The sequence below is a fragment of the Nesoenas mayeri genome (assembly GCF_963082525.1).
Source record: "Nesoenas mayeri genome assembly, chromosome: 2".
NCBI lineage: Eukaryota > Metazoa > Chordata > Aves > Columbiformes > Columbidae > Nesoenas > Nesoenas mayeri.
The window spans coordinates 65375838-65394618 of record NC_137543.1 but is presented as its reverse complement, the minus strand read 5'-3'; the positions used below and the strand labels follow the sequence as shown (position 1 = coordinate 65394618).

General features: G+C 41.6%; 1 protein-coding gene across 1 annotated transcript; it reads left to right on the top strand.

Annotated features, from left to right (window-relative positions):
* Nucleotides 1–1205: 1205 nt before the first annotated feature.
* On the top strand, nt 1206–16885 carry CAVIN4 (caveolae associated protein 4; the record flags this gene model as incomplete). The annotated part of the gene is made up of 2 exons (XM_080339619.1): nt 1206–1616; nt 16229–16885. 2 exons carry the CDS (start codon nt 1206–1208, stop codon nt 16883–16885), a joined length of 1068 nt encoding a protein of 355 aa, XP_080195745.1.
* Nucleotides 16886–18781: the final 1896 nt, after the last annotated feature.

Genomic DNA, 18781 nt, shown 5'->3' with positions numbered 1-18781 from the left:
TTTTGGAAGTTAGTAACTGATTTTTTAGACACTGCCTATCGCATGAACTGTGAAGCTGTGTGCTGTGTGTAGTTGTAACATATTTATAAAATGTGTGGGCTGGGTCTAAGCACTGCCATCTTCATAAATAATTCCAACAATTTATTTTTAAAGAGGAAAATTATAAATTTCATAATTTGGGAAGTTACCTGGTAGAGCAGATGGCACAGGTCCAAAAGAAGTAGGTCTTGGTAGATTTAGGTATTGTAAAAATTGGTGTTGAATAATTGAAGGCAAAAAAATTGGAATAAAGCCTACTTTATCACTGTTCAAGCTGTTTTAATACTTCTTAAACTTTTTTTAAAGAAAATACAAGTTTTAACACCTGCAATATGGATTGTATAGTGTTTGTGATTAAAATAAAAAAAATAAAAGTGAATGAATTACTAGTGCTCTTGTATAGAGTATTTTCAAGAGCTAAAGAAGTCCATCCAAATTAGTCTGCTGGTCATAGTTATATTAATAGACTGTTAGTTGTTGTTTGAAAGAACCCGAGATAAAGTGTGAATAGGATGTGTTCAGCTGTTTTAACATGTAGTTTAGGCTTTCAAAATTTTGCATGTAGGATTTAATAATTTGTTCAATTAAAAAAAAATGCTTTTAACATTTTGAACTGGAAAAGCATGTCACAATACAATGTTTTCACTATATTGTCTCTGGTTTAGTGTGTTTATTTGTTGCCCCATGTGGTAATTGCAACAAGCTGAAGACTCGAAGTTGTTTTGCTGGGAAAAACAACCGTGTTCATTTTCCTGACCACTCTTTGAATTCCCTCGGAGGAAAGCACTCCAGTAACACGAAAACAAAAGTAGATCGTTAAAAATATGCAAGTTTGCTTTCCTGCTTAATTAGTAAGTTACTTAACTTTCCTGGATTAACACTAATAACTTCATCAGTACAGAAGCGTGACCCTTTAAACGTATGTTCCTTTGCAGACATTGCTTCCTAATTTTAGGGGTTTCATGTTGCTGAAAGTATCCGAACAATCATGTGTGGATATTTTGTAGTCAGAAGCATTTGACCCGGCTCCAGGAGCGGCGTTTCACGCCCTACTTTGAGCATCGCCGGAGCCAGCTGTCGCCCTGGCTCTCCGCAGCAGCGCCAGAATCCTCCTGGCAGGATCACTGAAACTTCGCCTCCCGCCGAGCCAGCCGAAGGCAGGCAAGATGGACCGCCACGAAATCACCCTGGAAGCCGACAAAACCCACCAAAATCGTCTCTCCAGCGTCACCGAGGAGGAAGAAGAACAAGATGCGGCTTATACTATTGTGACGGTCCTGGACAAAGTGGCCAACATTGTGGACAGCGTGCAGGCGAGCCAGAAGAGGATAGAGGAGAGGCACAGGGAGATGGAAAATGCCATCAAGACCATACAGATCGACATGCTAAAGCTTGCCCAGGCTCACGGCAATACAGGCTACACGGTGAACAAGTTACTGGAGAAAACCCACAAAGTCAGCTCCACCATGAAGGAGGTGCGGGCCCGCGTGGAGCGGCAGAGCGTCAGCGTGCGGAAGGTGGAAGCCAAACAACAGGAGATGCTGAAGAAAAACAAATTCCGGGTTGTAATCTATCAGGTAACCGTGAACCTAATTTCGTGTAGCACTGTCATTGTGCCACCTCCCTGGTGGCTGCTGGTAAGCGTCAGTAAATGAACAAAAAAGACACAGTCTGTCCAATGTGAGAGTTATTTTATGCTTTCTTTAACACTGAGTTGTGCTCCGCGGTGCCTTGCAGCATGAACCTACTGCCGGCAGCACACACGGGTCTATTATTAGTGTGGGGAGGTTTCTGAGCCAGTCGTGTAAGATTAACTGCAGATCAGCCAGGACTATTTGTTGCCTCTCCGAAAGGTAATATGAGGCTGGCCCTGTAAATCTTGTCATACAAACCATGCCTGACATTCGTCCCTGTTATTTTTTTCGCCATATTAGGTAGAAGTCCAAATAGCAAAAGTGTTTGGAGGCTCCCTGGAATACAGACTGTCTTCTAACACTAAATATCAAAACAGATGGTTTATTTAACTTGCACGATTACCCAGGCTTTCGTAGTGCTGACAAATTTGGGGGTTTTTTGCATTGTTTCAGTCTATAGCAGTATATTCACAAACTAAAGCTCAAACCCATAAACCCTTCATGACAACAAATAGTCCCTTGCATGCTCTGCTTTGGAAACGTTTTAACATGGCGCTGTTCTTTCAGTAATATTGGGTGAGAAAATAATACATTTCCTTTCATTGACCCCATTCTAGGGTGTTCAGTGTTCTTATAAATAATTGTGTTCCAAGAGAAGCTTCATGAAATGGCATGGTCTTGCTTACATCTGTACAAACAGACCGTGCAGGCAGCTCACAGGGTCTGTCAGTCACTAGCCAGTGCCATGATATCCCTTTGTTTAATGACCCAAACCTGTATTTGCTGAAACTTGACAGTTCCCCAAGTCAGTAGAACTTAAAAGCGTCTAATCTTTTGCCAGAAGCACAGTTGCTCTTTCATACCAGTGAGCCCCCAGAGCTTCTTTCAAATGGGTCGTGTTCCTCATTAGGTGTTCTTGAAAATACCAGCCCTCGTGAGTAACACATCGCCCAGCCTTATGCCCTGGTCTTGCATCTGTTTGTACATAAATAACATTACTTGCAATGAATGGAACTGTGTGTTCCACTGAGTATATTCACCACTGTATACAGCTGACAAATTCTTCTGCATAATCCAGCTTTCTTTGCTACTTTATTTTCTACTACTGGGAAGAAATAGCTGGGAGAGAATGGGGGGGGGGGGGAAAAAGCTGAAGGTAGGAAACATTACCTCTTTAATATTGTGTTAGTACCACATGTAGCCAAATTGTGCCACCCAGATTTTCGGACTGAATGACTTACTATGGATGTTCAGGAGAAAGCATGGGCACAATTTGGTGTATTATTAAAATTACTGCAGGCTGCACCATCATGATATGATAATAGAATAGAATAGAATAGAATAGAATAGAATAGAATAGAATAGAATAGAATAGAATAGAATAGAATAGAAGCACTTTTGCTTTTTCCTTGCAAATCATTTCCCAGCTAAAGGTAATAAATATCTCTGACTCCCCTGGTTAATGGCATAATGCCATTTTATTGATTGGCCTTTACCATAATGATTGCAGCAGAATCAATACTTTGAAAGTATTTGTTCTTAAAACAGTATTCATTACATAATGTAAATTTTCTCCTAGCAAGACATGAGTTGTTGCTTATTTAAAAATGTAGTAAAACATGGTGAAAATGGATTTACACGGACCTATAAATAACAGCTATTTTCAGATATTTAATACAAAAGGTGGCTCTCATGAGGTGCGCTTTCTCTACGAATCACCTCCAGTAGGAGTTTCTGAACTCTCTGCTGGTTTTGCTGGACAAGAATGACCTTCAGCCTTTTCTGCATACTAAATTCTTAGGTGGCACTTTTCAGGAAAGGAAACAGCATTTTTGACTGCTCTCTTTATACCTTCCTCTTCTGACAGTAGTTGAGAACCGCCAGCCTTTTGTAAGGTAGATTGAAGAACCTTTTCCCTCTTGCACAGAGGAGGAGGAGCAGATGTGCTGGTCCCTCTAGGATCTGACATTTAACACTTTTCTGGAGGATGATAATGGCATTGCTCCTCAAAAACTGGAACATGGCAAGGAGCCAAGAATGTGCTGAAGCTTTAAGGCACAGGTACACTTGTGAAAGTCTCTTTCCCACAAGTGCAGTGATTTCACACTGTTGATTTACACCAGTGTAGACATCCTGATGGAGTGCCAAGACCTGAGTGACCTAAGCTTGGCTACGATGAGTGGGAGTCTGTTAATAGCTACGGAATCAGTGTGCTCCCTTAGCTATATTTTACAAATGGGTATAACCAAGTTGTTTACTTGGTGGTTGAGAGTGACATCTCGCCTGTAGTGAGAACCGTTTGGGACATTGTGAGGGAGCCAAGTACCTGTGTGTAGTTGGCATTGAATGCCTGCGTGGGTGAGCACACGTGGTTTTTAGCTTTAGCTTTTGCCAGAACATTGGTGTATGAGGAGATGGGAAACACCAATTAAATCCTAAATATTTTCTTTCAAGTGGGTAGCTTTGATCTCATCAATGATAGAAGGAGTAGGCAGGTTGAAAAGGATCATTGGCTGGAGGAGATTGTCCCAAGAGACCTCAGCCATGATGAAAAGAGTTGGCAATATCCTTGCATTAGAAAGAGACAAAGTGATCATCCATGAGCATAATGATTAGGGAAACAGAGAGCATTCATTTTTAAAAGGCCATGAGCTTGAGGAAAAGATGTGGTAGCAGGCAGCTCTCCTCCCCAGGCTGACTGCATGATTGAAAATGCCAGGTTATTTCAGAGTTTCTAGTGAAGTCTTTTGACCCTGGAGTGCTACGTGCCCTGAGGGTATAGTAGGGAATGCAAAGTACATTGTAGGTTGTGCAGGTCACTGTTCACTTCTGTTCAGGTTAGTCTGAATAATCAGCTGTGAGAGATATCATTTCTCTGCAGTCAAAGAGCATCCAACAATTTAACTCATTCTGGCTGAATTATTCAGAAACTAAAAGGGATTTTTATTTTTTTCAAACCCTGAAAGAACTTGTTTCATTTGCTTTTCTGGATGTTCTGCAAGACCCTCTTTGAATGTGAGCACACTGGCACCAGAAAGCCCATGTTACAGGTCCTGGGCTCTTTTCTATTTTTCATGTAAGCACTGTAAATAAGTAACAATTTCACATAGAATTATTTTGGTTGGAAATGACCTTTAAGATCATGGGTCCAACCATTAACCTAACATTGCCAAGTCCATCTCTAAACCATGTCCCTAAGAACCTCGTCTAGGTGACTTTTAAACACCGCCAGGGATGGTGACTCCACCACTTCCCTGGGCAGCCTGTTCCAATGGCTGACGACCCTTTCCATAGAGAAGTTTTTCCTAATATCCAATCTAAACCTCCCCTGGTGCAACTTGATGCCATTTCCTCTCATCCTATCACTTGTTACTTGGGAAAAGAGACCAAGACCCTCCATGCTACAACCTCCTATGAAGGGACGGATGTATTTGTTTCACTCACTGCTGTCTGATGTTTAAAATTGGTGGGCAGTCACAGTGCACACGTCAGAAACCAAGTAAGGTGATGGCTTGACTGGCCTACACAGCCATGTTACAACTGATTTGTTTGCTCTGTGATCACAGACATGAGGAGAGGCTAGCACAAGCAGCCTTCCGTATGCCATTCATATTATGCATAAATAAATTAAAATGTAAGTGGCTTTTCCTGGCCACTGTCCATGTGCAGCATAATAACTTGGTAAAAGCGGTGAGATCAAGATAGAGACAGTAATCTGAAAACTGAAGTGGAAGCACTTCCATCCAAAGTGGCAGTAAAAAACAGGGTGTCACACAGTCAAGAGGCTCTGGAAGACCTGGTGCGCAAACTTGCCAGCCATCAGCATGTAGTTTTAATTACAACTATTCTGAGAAAAAAACTGTGACACTAACAGTGACATGAAAGACAGCAAATATAACACTGCTATTTAAAAAAAAGCCAAAGAAAACTATCTGAACCATTGCCATTAATCTGAAATTGTTTGGGCATAAGAAGGGCAGGCTCAGAAGAAGCTCTGCAGAACAGAATCATTAGTACCATGGAGTTAAATAGCTCACCAAGAGCAGATTGTGCTAGGTAACTCATATTTGATCATTTTTCTGTTTCACAAAAACATAAGAGGTCTTATCCTTTCTCACATTTATGTACCTAATATCTTATCTCATAACAGAAAATCTGGAAAAGTAACAGCTGAGAGTGGATTGTGTTGAAAAGGGAAAGTCAGGCTTGTGATGGGTTTGTAAAAGGGTTTGCTTCAAATACTGTCAACTGTGTAATATTTTCATTAAAGATCTTGGCAAAGAAAAAGGTGTGGATACTCAAAATATACTCAACACATGAAGCTGTCGGTCCAGAGAAAGACATATAGACAAGAAACCAAATAATATTCAGAGCTGGAGTAATGCTAATCTAAGTGTACAGAGTGTTGATTCCTGTACTTAGGAAAAGCCCTTGTTGTTAGTTTTGTCTTCTAAGGCCCCACAGTTTTGAAAGGACAGAAAATGGTGTATTAATTGCTCGCAAGATGACTGAGAGCCCACTTGATGTTGTGGCTCTTTAAAAAAAATGTGGACATGAAGGGTTTCAGGCAAGATATTTCCAGAAATTCTAGAGACACCCAGTGGCCTTGCCCAAAACATTTCAGAGCCCCCTGGACTAACATGTGCAGCTCTGATCACTCCTGTTGAATTAAGCTGTGTTCAAACTGAACGGGTTTGTAGAACATCTACCAGGTTGATCAAAGCAATGGGAAATCCTGGTAAATGAGAGGACACCAGAAGGTCCTAGCTTGGTTTAGTTCATCAAGGAAAGAGGCTAAGAGAGGTTGTGGCTGTCATTTATACAAACATTGGGGCATGGATGAGGAGTCCAGTAAACACCATTGTTGAAAAGCTGAAATATGTGTAAACTGTCCATGAGTCATCTCAGGTCAGAACCCACAAACTGATTCTTAATTCTGGAGACATGAGGGTCTGTACAAAGCCTTCTGCTAGAATCCATGGGGAAGGAAGAAAACCTAAATTGCTGTTAAAAGTGAAATCTGAAAAGTTAGTGGAAAAAAAGATGGCATAGGTTGACTGCCTGTGACAGCAGAGCACTGGCCTCAAACACAGGGGCCTCAGCAGCCCAGCAACGCATGGCCTTTGTTGGAGCCTTTGTGGCACAAGCCTTATAAATATTTTTACAGCTGGGGCAGGTAATTGCCTTTGCTGAAATTACAGAGAATGAAAGAAACCCAACTGTTGTTGCAGAGAGCGTAGCACCAGTCCTTTGTTTGCAGAATCAAGCCCCGGCCTTCAGCTGAAAGCGCAGAGCCAGCCCTGTGCTGAGCAGCCATCGATTACCAGTCATTTTTAGGAAAAAATCAACCACTTTCAACCTGCTAGAGAAATACAGTCTTTCTAGGGATGTGTCCAAAAGGAACAAGGAGAAAGGAAAATTAAAAAAAATAAATAAATAAGAGCAGTTGTTGGGCCATTTCTGTGTCCCTAAGTTGAAACAGGTTGCATATTTCACAGGGCTGTGTTCGTAGCAAGTTATAAACTTGACGCTACACTATTTGGTCTGCTGTAACTGGAGTGCCCAGACATGTTCCCTTTTGGCAGTCCTCACAAAGGACGGGCCGTCATCTTCTCAATTTTTCTCCACCTATTAACGTCGAGTGGTGGAAACAACTGATCTTAATTTACATTTGCACTGGATGCAGTTGTTCAGGGCTTTGCTTGTGGTTGTCTGCAAGTTTTTAGAAGAACGTAGCGACATCATGAGCCTCCTATGTCGTGCCTCTCCCCCACGGTCCCAGAGGCTGCCTGGAGTGACTTACAGGCCGGAGCTGTGGCTGGCCACTGTGGGCACACATGTGTTTTCAGCCATACACTTCATACCTGAGACCCAGACTCAGGAGTGGACTTGGCACTGGGGAGATGCAGTTGGGCTTTACAGGGTGTTTCAAAAAGATGGACTCAGTTTGACATCACTGTGATGTCTCTGCAACCACGAACTGGCCATGAATGAAACTCTTGCCACTTGAGAGGGGAGAGCATAGTAGAGTTTCAGATGATTACTGCTAGTTAGCTTATTAAACTGTTTGTAAATGTTTGTGTAGTTGTAACATGTTGCCATCGTGAAATTTACTGCTTTTAAATTGGGTTCATCTTTTTGAAACGCCCTGTGAATTTTCAGCACTACTGAAGACAGCTGAATCTTGCAATCTTTAGCAATCTTTAGCACAGGAATAAAGTTGATCAGAACAGCACAGGCACAGACACAAGGAATACGTGAAGTCATTAACAGCAAATTCAGAATTTAGAACAGGATTTATCCTGCTGGGCTTTAGACACCAGCACATTTGGCCTGTAGACTCCCTTCGAGCAAGCAGAGAGAAATGTATGGAGCTGGATCTACCCAGCCTGTTGTAGACACCTACTTCTGGATACAGTGTCTACTTAATAAGTACCTGTTATTCAACTCCATTGGGTTGAAAGGGTGTCCAGAAGTGAGCGAACATGGAGACACGGTTGCTTGGGCAGACCCTTCAGCAAGCCCTGATGACAGACTGGGTTTCACTTGTACTTCCCTGCTGTAGCTAGATTGCAAGAGCAGTCACTTTGTGAAGAACAAATTAATCAAAATATTACCAAACATATTTTTGTGTCTTAACACAACTTATGATCGCTCTTTCTCCTCCACTGACAAAAGGTTGGTAGCTACAGATCAACTGGAAGTGAGAAATTTCACCAGTTTGCAAACCTGCAGAGATATTCCCTAGGCTGGCTCCATAAAACAATAGCAAAGTCAGTGTGAAGCTGTAATTCTCCCCTGGAGCTGCAGAAGGCCTTTTTGTGCAGCATGTGGTGGCCTGGAGCCAAGGGCTTCTCCAAGGGATGTGGTGTATAACTGGGTACCGCTTGCTCCTTGTCTGTAGCTTCCTGCTGTCAGATAATGAGAGAATAAGCTGATTTTTATTTTTTTTAATAGTCATTGTATACTCCTGGTTAAATTATTGGATTTCTGACATAATTTAAAGAAAAGGGATGTGCACTAGAATTCACAAAAGAGAAATGGGGTGGGGGGGAGGGGGGCTGTCTCTTCTGGCCAGGATGCTTTTTCATTATGTAAGAATAATTCTAAATACAAGCAACAGCACTTGGCCATAAAGTCTTACGTGCTGAAGTGTTTATTCTTTGTCTTCTTTACTTGATAGAATCCCTTAGGTGCCCTTTTAAAATAACCCCATTTCTTTCTCATCTGAGCAGCGATTTGCCTGATGGCAGAGATTTTGAAATGGCATATTTGCGGAAAAAGTGAAGGGATCGCTTGAGATTTATAAAGCTTCACTCTTAACTGTTGGAATATGAGCAAAAGGACTGAATGATTTGTAATTGGTTATTCATCAGCGGTTTCATATTGATTTAGAGAGCAATTTCAAGGGGATATTTTAGTGATTTACCTCGGCTGCTGGTATGAATAACAAATCATTCGTTTAACATGCAAATTTACAGGATTTTTTAAAATACTGTGGTGATGCAGTTTCCTGCCCATACGCTGCCAGTCATTTGCATCCCCAGTTGTCATAGACACGGCAGCAGCGCCAGACCAGGCGCTGCGTGGCCTTCAACCATTTTACTGCTTCGTGCTCTGCTTCAGAATTGTCAGGTGATCTCCAGTCCCATCTGTGCCTGTGTTAATCATCACCTGCACCTTCCCTGTCACACATCCCAAGGCTGAAAGGTCATTTGCCGTGGCCTTTTCCCCGTGCAATACAATGACTCCAAGTTATGGAGTTCATCTGTCTCCCTTTACTTTTCCTGTGAGCAGTTTCTTTAGGACCATTTTGAGTCTTGATTTAATATATATATATACATTCAAAAAAATATATAAAATATATTATTTAATTATTGATCATTCTGTTTTTCTCTGCTATTGTTTTTGTATTTAAAAAACTTTTGTCCTGCTAAAGTTTACATTGAAATGAGATCATAGTTGAGAGCTAATAACAGTTGCCTTTATCAAAGCTTGCTAGCTTTACACTTTGAAGCGATAAGAGAAACTAAAACTGTTTTCTAGCATTTATTTACACATAAGACAACAAATAATTCGTTCAATATGCAAATTCCCAGGGTTTTTTTTTAACACTATGGTGATGCAGTTTCCTGCCCTTATGCTGCCAGTAATCTTTTTTTCTCCTTGCCAACTCTAGAAGCCCATTCTGAGCTTTGAAACACAAACCCAGAATACATCTGCAAAAACCCATTCAATGATGAGGGGAGTAAAGTTCTTGAACTGGCCATACCCATTCAAATGCCCTTATATCCCATTATTTTTTATTTTAAAATGACATTATATTAAAATTATTACTGAAATAAACACTTGAAGTGTTAATGTACTTAAGGCCAAAGCATTGCTTTGCAGTGACACTAGATCACTGCTTCGTGCAGCGAATCCAGTGGACTCCAAACTAGCAACACACTTCTTCTTAATGAAAATAATACTATTGCTGCTATTATTGATCCCACCTGTGCTTGCAAAGATAAGGAGGGGTGATTCAACTAACAAGTTTGCAAGGGAAGTTTTTTAATAACCTTTTTCCTTTGCATGGCCTGTTCCAGCAGCCCCCTTGGCTTATTTGCTCCTTATCTCGGCAACAAGGGAGAAAGATGCTATTAGAGCCAACCTGATCTTTGCCAGAACACAACTGCAGCAAAATACCTGAGACATGGCTCAACAGTTTCCCATTTCCCTTCATTCCCGGCCCAGAGATGAGAGGAGCCTGACTGTGCAGGCAGGGTTATCAAGCAGGCACATTTTGAGACAGTCTCTTTTCCCCTGCTGTTTTCATTGAGCATCAAACAGCATCAGCAAGCATTGCCACCTCGAGGGTCGCATAAAACTGACTAGGGGCATTGCCACACTGAAGATTATTTACCTATTGTTTTTAAGGTTCCCGTGAGGTGAAAAAGAGCCCACACTTTGGCTTTGTGTAGTTTAAGGAGCAGGTGTGTTAGCCTTCCTTCATAAACACCTTGCTGTATCCTACGGGAGGAAAAATGCTGCTTCTGTGATCGCTTCCTTGTGCCTGCAAACTGGTCAGTACCCTCTTGTGCTGGTGCAGAACAGCCAGAGCTTCGGCAGCTGATGCAACGTTTGAGGAGCAAAAGGCCTGTGTGAAGGGCGCAGACTACGTCCCTTCAAAAATGTTCTAATTGTGAATTAAATTGAAATAGGAGCAGAGGGAGAAAATGACAATGATAGGGCAACAAAGATGATTAAGGGAGTGGAGCACCTCCCTTATGAGGAAAGGCTGAGGGAGCTGGGGCTCTTTAGTTTGGAGAAGAGGAGACTGAGGGGTGACCGCATTAATGTTTGTAAATATATAAAGGGTGAGTGCCACGAGGATGGAGCCAGGCTCTTCTCGGTGGCAAACAATGATAGGACAAGGGGTAATGGGATCAAGCTGGAACACAAGAGGTTCCACTTAAATTTGAGAAAAAACTTCTTCTCAGTAAGGGTTCCAGAGCACTGGAACAGGCTGCCCAGGGAGGTTGTGGAGTCTCCTTCTCTGAAGACATTCAAGACCCACCTGGACATGTTCCTGTGCGACATCACCTACGCGTTCCTGCTCCAGCAGGGGGATTGGACTAGATGATCTTTTGAGGTCCCTTCCAATCCCAAACATACTGTGATACTGTGAAACTGTGATACTGTGATGGAGTCAGATTTTCTTGGGAACCCAGTGTTAGAAACACCTGGGTTTCAATATTCACTGTCCACAGAGCCATCCAGCCAAATAAATGCCATGCTGGCCTTCTTCATCAAAGCTGAGGTTTACTTATGTGTTTGCTTTGTATTCAGTCAGGCCACTAAAACTCAGTCTTTTGGCTAGGAATATTTTAGAAGTTAAATACTCGAAAGTTATGAAAATCCAAAGTTCTGGTTTAAAATGCTTTCTTAGCAATCTTACTGTGCCAGAGGCATCACCAGTGACTCCTGAATTGCATAATTGTTCCGTACACCATTATACATTTAAGTTTTGTTTGTTAAAGTTGTTTATTAAGCAGTGAATCAAACTAAGCTTACAGCTTTGTGGCCTATTTCTCTCCCTGTCCAGCTAAACTGCAAATGTCTCCAGGCTTTCCCCTTACCATTGCCACCAATGCCTTCAGTCCCTTCTCTGCTACCACAGAACCTGAAGTCTTTCGTCTTCCAGACCTCATTTGCTTACACACACATAATTTTTCCAAAATACTTCTAGTTTCAACAACACAACATCTAATCTTACTCCTTTCTCCCCTCCTACACCCATTCATAACACATCCCCCATCACTTGCCAAAAACATTGGGTCCAGATCTACAAGCAAGGTAACTGAGCCATGATGTGTTTACTCAGGATAGGCATCAGCTGGGAGGACAGACAGAATGACTCACAACACAGCTGATTCCTCAGCAGAGAGGTTATTTCTTTGTGTCTGAACTCAGCTTCATTCTCAAATTGTTGGAAAACACCCAAATGCTTATGTGTTAGTGGAGAGGATGTGCAAGAGTGAGAATGTGGAAGATGCATAAAGAATGCGTATATACTACATTACTTGTAGAAAAACAAGACAACCTCCAAATCAACCATTTATGTGACTGATTTCACAGAATCACAGAATGGTTGGGGTTAGAAGGGACCTCTGGAGATCATCTAGTCCAACCCACCTGCTAAAGCAGGTGCAACCAGAGCAGATCGCACAGTAATGTGTCCAGGCAGGTCTTGAATGTCTCCAGAGGAGACTCCACAACCTCTCTGGGCAGCCTGTTCCAGTGCTCTGGCACCTTCAAAGTAAAGAAGTTTTTCCTCATATTCAGATGGAACCTCCTGTGTTTCAGTCTGTGCCCGTTGCCCCTCACTGGCCACCACTGAAAGGAGTCTGGTCCCATCCTCTTGACACCCACCCTTGAGATATTTATAAACATTTATGAGATTCCCTCTCAGCTTTCTCCAGGCCGAGCAGACCCAACTCTCTCAGCCTTTCCTCATAAGAAAGATGCTCCAGACCCCTAATCACCTTCATAGGCCTCTGCTGAACTCTGTCCAGTAGTTCCTTGTTTTTCTTGACAGAATCATAGGGACCCACAAGGACCATGGAGTCCAACTCCTGTACCTGCATGTGACAACCCCACAGTTCACACCATGTGTCTGAGGATGTTGTCCAGTCTCTTCTTGAACACTGTCAGGCTTGGGGCCGTGACACCTCCCTGGGGAGCCTGTTCCAGTGCTCCACCACTCTCTGGGGGAAGAACCTTCTCCCAATGTCCCTGGCACATCTTCCTGACATTTGCTCAGGTTCTGTCATTGGTTGCTAAAGAGAAGAGTTTGGTGCCTGCCCCTCCTCCTCCTCTTGTGGGGAGGCTGTAGAACGTGATGAGGTCTCCTCTTAGTTTTCTCTTTTCCAGGCTGAACAAACCAAGTGACTTTAGCCGCTCCTCATACGGTTTCCTCTCCAAACCCTTCACCAACTTCATAGCCCTCTTCTGGACACTCTGCATATCTGGGGATCCCAGCACTGGACACAGTTTCCAACTTTTTTTTTTTCTTTTTTTTCTGACTTTTTTCTTGGAAGAGAAGAGAAAAAATTGTTTTGTTTTGAAAGGTCCAGGTCTATTTTCACTGTGTCGAGTGTTGGACTAACTTTTCAGAAGATAATGGCCAACAAGCATGCACAAGTCAGTGTGAGCACCCACTGCAGGATGCATCCTCTCCAGGTGCTCCATCCAGGAGGAGTGATGAAAGGGAAGGGAAATGATCAGCTTCCACAGATTTATTTCTTGGTTTCTGGTTCTGGCATGTGAATGTCTTTGGTTTTTGCCAGTAGGCAAGGCAAGCAGAGAACATGTCCTTTGTATTAAGCCATAGACAGACCATATGACTGTACTCCTCAGTAAGTCAGGTCAGAAATACCTGTTTGGCAGAATCTTTCATGCTGAAATAATCTCTTGTCCTCATTTCATCTGAGCACTTACAAATTTTGTGTAAAGATCCTCCCTCCCATGAGGTAGTATTGGCAGACATGGGTCCATCCTAGAAAAATGCTTAAGTAGAATTTTAACTAAAGACTCGCAAGCAGCATCATCAATTGCTCAACTCCTTCTCACCCTCCCCTAAGACTGGGCTGCCTGGTCCTGCTCTTTTCAGTCCCATCTGCTTTCAATCCAAGAAAGGTATTGCTTGGTTTAGGGCTTTGTCCTGTGCAACTAAACCAGTAGGTGTTTAATCTTTGCTCTTAGTGAGTCTCTAAATGAGCAGGTAGCTAGATGCTTTGACTCCATCTATTTCCCACACGGTGCTAAAACATCATTCCTGCTTAAAGAAGGATGAGCTCCTACCATGTCTCTACCCCACTGATATCTAGTGATAAGAAGAAATACATGTATGAAAGTTAAAGTGCTCTCTTCTTTAGGTGACAGACTATAAGCACTATAAAAATCTGGCAAACAACTGGCAAAAATACAGAAAAATTTGTTCCTCTTCCAAAGGAGGACAGCCTAAATATTGCAGAGAAAGTGGTCTCTCTGCCTTGTTCCTTTTTAAAAAGTAATCTTCATATGAACAGCAGATCCTATTTACCATATTGTATTCATTTCTGTATGTACTGAAATTTCAGAATAGTCATTCTGGAAATGTTTTTTGTTAGCATTTCAGCTGAAGGGGTGGGCTATAATTTACAAACTTTGAGAAATTATTATCCAGCTGTGTTTTAGTTCATTTTCAGAAAAGAAGGGATTATGTTTATATATAGAAGGCTTTATATGATTAATGTTAATTTGCACATGTTAATGAAGATGATTATTAGCAAAGCATTGTAGTTTTGTTCCTGCTGATTTTGACAGATGAGTTGAATAACATTCTGCTGTAATCAATGCAACATAACTCGTCCCTATTTTTTCTAAACATTAACAACTATTTTACTTGAGGGTTTTTAATGAAACCAATGCATGATGAAAGACTCTTAAGTGGGCTTTATCTGCCAAATAGCTTAATGTATTTTATTTTACATATTACTACTTCTCTGTATAATAACATTAAACATGACTTGCTACTAACAAGTCACCGTGAACAATGACAGACGTCTTTTTGGCTGGAAATCAGTTCACAGTAAGACTGACCCACTCTTCATGGGTTGACAACTTCTAATATCTCTTCTATTTTCTGCAGTAAGATAATAATACTAAAGCTAGTGCCCAGACAGTGTCACGCCTCAGAAATTACCTGAAGTAGTTAGTACTAATGGGAAACAGCTTATAGAAGTTTTATATAGCTGTTGTACCTGTCTGCACCCTTAATGGCTGCTTCTCTGGGGAGAAGAACACATGCACATAAATTGCTAGTTGACAAGAAGGGGCTGGAATTGGCCATCTCATACACCTCCTACAAGTTATGGGTTTTCTACTCTCCATGAAGAAGTACTTCTAGACAGAAGTGACTCGCTGATGCTGAGCCACAAATTCGTAGCATCCATGCAGACAGTAGTCTTCAGGGGATCAACTATCTTAGGGGATTCTCCCTGTTCAGATAATTCATATTACTGAATCCTTCCACGAGCTTTTTTTTGCACATCTTTAACCACTAAGTGATACTTGATAAATTATTTGTTTGTTGAGGACAGCTGTTGGAAATCTTCTGTGTGGCTTTGAGCCTCTAGTAGTCTTTCTTTGGAGAGGCTACATACATTCCTAGTGCTCAGATATCTTGGATAGTCACCACTTCCAGGCATGCAGCTAATGCATATCAGATGTATAATCTAAATATTTAATACCACATGCTCATACAGGCCATCAAACTTGCCACAGGAGGTAGAGGTGCTCGCTTGTGGTCATTCATCTGTTTCCAGATAGAACAAGTCAATGGTGGAGGTGCTGAGCAAATCGTATGGAACTGGCTTAACTGAATAACATCTCATTCTTTTACTGACTTTGTTCTCCTGTGGAGCCAGCACATGTAAGTTAATATGTTGGGGTTCATCCCCTTCTGGGCAGCAACAGAAATGTTTGCTAAGTTCCAGTTAGTCAAAAATGTGCAATCATTGTCTTGCCGACAGTAAAGGACTGAAGCTGCCAGTATTGAGGCACTTATTTGGAGAGTGTAAGGGTGACACAGGCACAAAAGCCTATTTTGTCTACAGGATGTCTACTTTTACTGGTGAGGAATAATGGATCTAAGTCCAATCTTTGAGAAGCAGATCAGCTTCAAAAAAAGAACTAGAACAAATACTAGAACAAAATGAACTAGACAAATTCGCTCTGAAAACCATTAGGGGTCAGTACATATAGGACCGTAGCATTAATTAGCTTCAGGTAGAACCACACTGAAAATAAATCTTTAATCTGGCATAACGTCTTTACAGAAATTGGCAAAGGTTTGTTCTGCCATTTGTATTCTCTATAGGTCGCATATGATAGTACAGGCCTACATTACTTTGTTACAATATTGTATTTCAATTAACATTAATTAGTTACAAGCCAACCAACAAAATGCTTAAATCACCATCCTTCTCAAAGACACTTGCTGGAAGATGACTCTCTGCTTTCATTCACAGGAGGAAACCGAGTGTCCTTCATCTCTCTCAGTTATCAAAGAGAGGACACCGGGTGAAATACTAGAGGATGATTTCTTGCCACCTGATGATCTGTCTTCTGATGAAGAATATTATATCGAAGAAAGCAAAGCAACCCAGTTCAAGAGATCGGGCATGAGGCGCATAGATGATATCAAGAAGGCATTTTCAAGGGAAAATATCCAAAGAACAAGACAAAATTTTGGCAAGAAGGTGAACAGGCTTCGAACTAGGATAGTGACCCCTGAGAGGAGAGAGAGAATCAGGCAGTCAGGAGAAAGACTGAAACAATCTGGGATACGGATCAAGAAATCCATTTCACAAGCTGCCCCAACGAAGGAGACGTTCAAGATCCATAAAAAAAGTAAAGAACGAACAGGAGCTGAAGGTGAGGAGGGCATCCAGGAAGCTGGTGTGCACATCACCTCTGAGCTGCCAGCAGCAGAGCCCTTCACTGAAGAGATCTCTTACACAGAAGTGATCACTAAGGTAAAGAAAGACAAGAATAGTGCAACAAAAGGTGCTTCCCACTCAACTGAAAAGGGAATGACAATCCCAGAATTCGTTCTTAAGCAGGAAGGAAAAGAAGGAGGAGGAGGTGATGACGTCCCTTTGCTGGACTTAAAGCAATCAGCATAAGGAATCACTTAGCAAACACACCGTACTATCCTTACTGAACAAGAGATAACACAGTATAGAATCATATAATCATATAACGGTGTGGGTTGGAAGGGACCTTGAAGATCATCCAGTTCCAACCCCCCTGCCATGGGCAGGGACACCTTCCACTAGACTGGATTGCTCAGAGGTTCCAGGCTGGAAACCTCCAGCTTGCAAGAAAAGCAATGTATTCACTCAGCTTTAGAAAAACGTGTGAATTTGTGTTATATCACAAAACATGTGTTGGTGGTATTTACTTGGGTGTCTGTAGTGTTGTCTTCCTGACAAAAGCCAAGCCATGCCAACTGAATGAAGGAGCTCTGCCTCCATCTCACAGTGTGCTGACAGCCACCACTAGCCCACATGGAACTCGCATGTCAAAGGGAGACGGAAGTCTACAGGATTTTCAAGACCGATCAGAGTCACTTTACGGCCTAATCACTGTCTTTGGTTTTATGTACAACAGTATAAAAGCATTTTCCATTATCTTATACTAGCTCCTCTAATTAGGAAACAATAACAAAGCTATTACGTCATATTAGCAAAAGGAAGAACTATGAAAAATATCCATTCAACTACACAAATCTTTATGTTTAAGAGCCCTCACTGAACGAGCAAAAGGAGGAAATTCCTCCTTTACCCAGGGTGCAACAAGATGTGGCAGAAATTATAGGGTTTTGAGTAAATTGTGTTTCCTCTCAGTGGAAAAGTGAAGCTCCTGAAATGATTAAAGATTATTTCCAGAGTTCTGGAAGAGGAAGGTTTGCTGTAGGTAAGCAATGCACTTTCTGCACTTATGGAGTAAGAATAAAAAAGCAGAAGACACATTATATATGAAATAGCAGGAGGAAAAGAGAACGAGGTGTTGTATTCATGTTCTAGAAAGATGCAATTGTGAGAAAGGCAAGGGTATGAAGCAATAAGAGAGGAATAAGATTAATGCACAGGTTCTGGATAAATAGAGAAAATAGATAATATTGTAACTGAAGTTTCCTTTTGTTGTTACTCTATCCAGAGGATCACAGGGCATAGGATCATGAAGGTAACTGAGCAGACAAGGGAATTGTTTTGTTTTCCATTCTCTGTCCTTTTTCTGAGCTTCACTGAAATTAAAATCTATTCTGCTAAGCCGCTGAAATTCAGGGCCAATCCATAACCCAATTCTTTGTTTCCCATCATCATCTTTATCGACCAGCTACAGCCTCAGGGATTACGAGACAGACACCCTCGGGAGTATGGAATGCTGTTTATTTGCAACACTCGGGAGCCAGTGGCCTGACATCAGATATGTTTGTAAACACGGCCGCTACGCTGACATGGGGTGCAGGACTGTATCGCTCTCTTCATTCCTAAATGGAGTTGCCTTCAAAGCACTTACCGAAAGCAATGTTAGTCATTACTATCTGTGTGAAACTTGTACGATATTGCCAAAAGCTTTATGATTGTATTGAATATCTCAGATTTGTTTTAACAGCAGAGCATAACTTGGTTATCTATATACATTGTTTGAGGACTCCCAGCTAATTGTTAATCTATCGTTTAAATATAATTAGTTTGATTTCAAATATTCTGCCTGCCAGTTCTTTCATTTAGTCTGGTGTACATCACATTTGAAGTGAAACACCTTCAGGAGCAGTAACTAGCGTACACTCGTTGGGGAAGGTCAATGTTATACTATGTCAATGACATTTCAAATCCAATTAATGTTGTCAGATTGGAAGCAGCAACTCCACTGAACAGAAGGGCAGGACAGGGCAAGAGAGGGAGACAGGGAGAGGAAGACATTTCTCTCAACAATAAATTCTACATCACTGTACTGTAATTACACGCAAAAAGAAAAAAAATGGGGGTTTTCTTATAGGATAGATTGGAGGC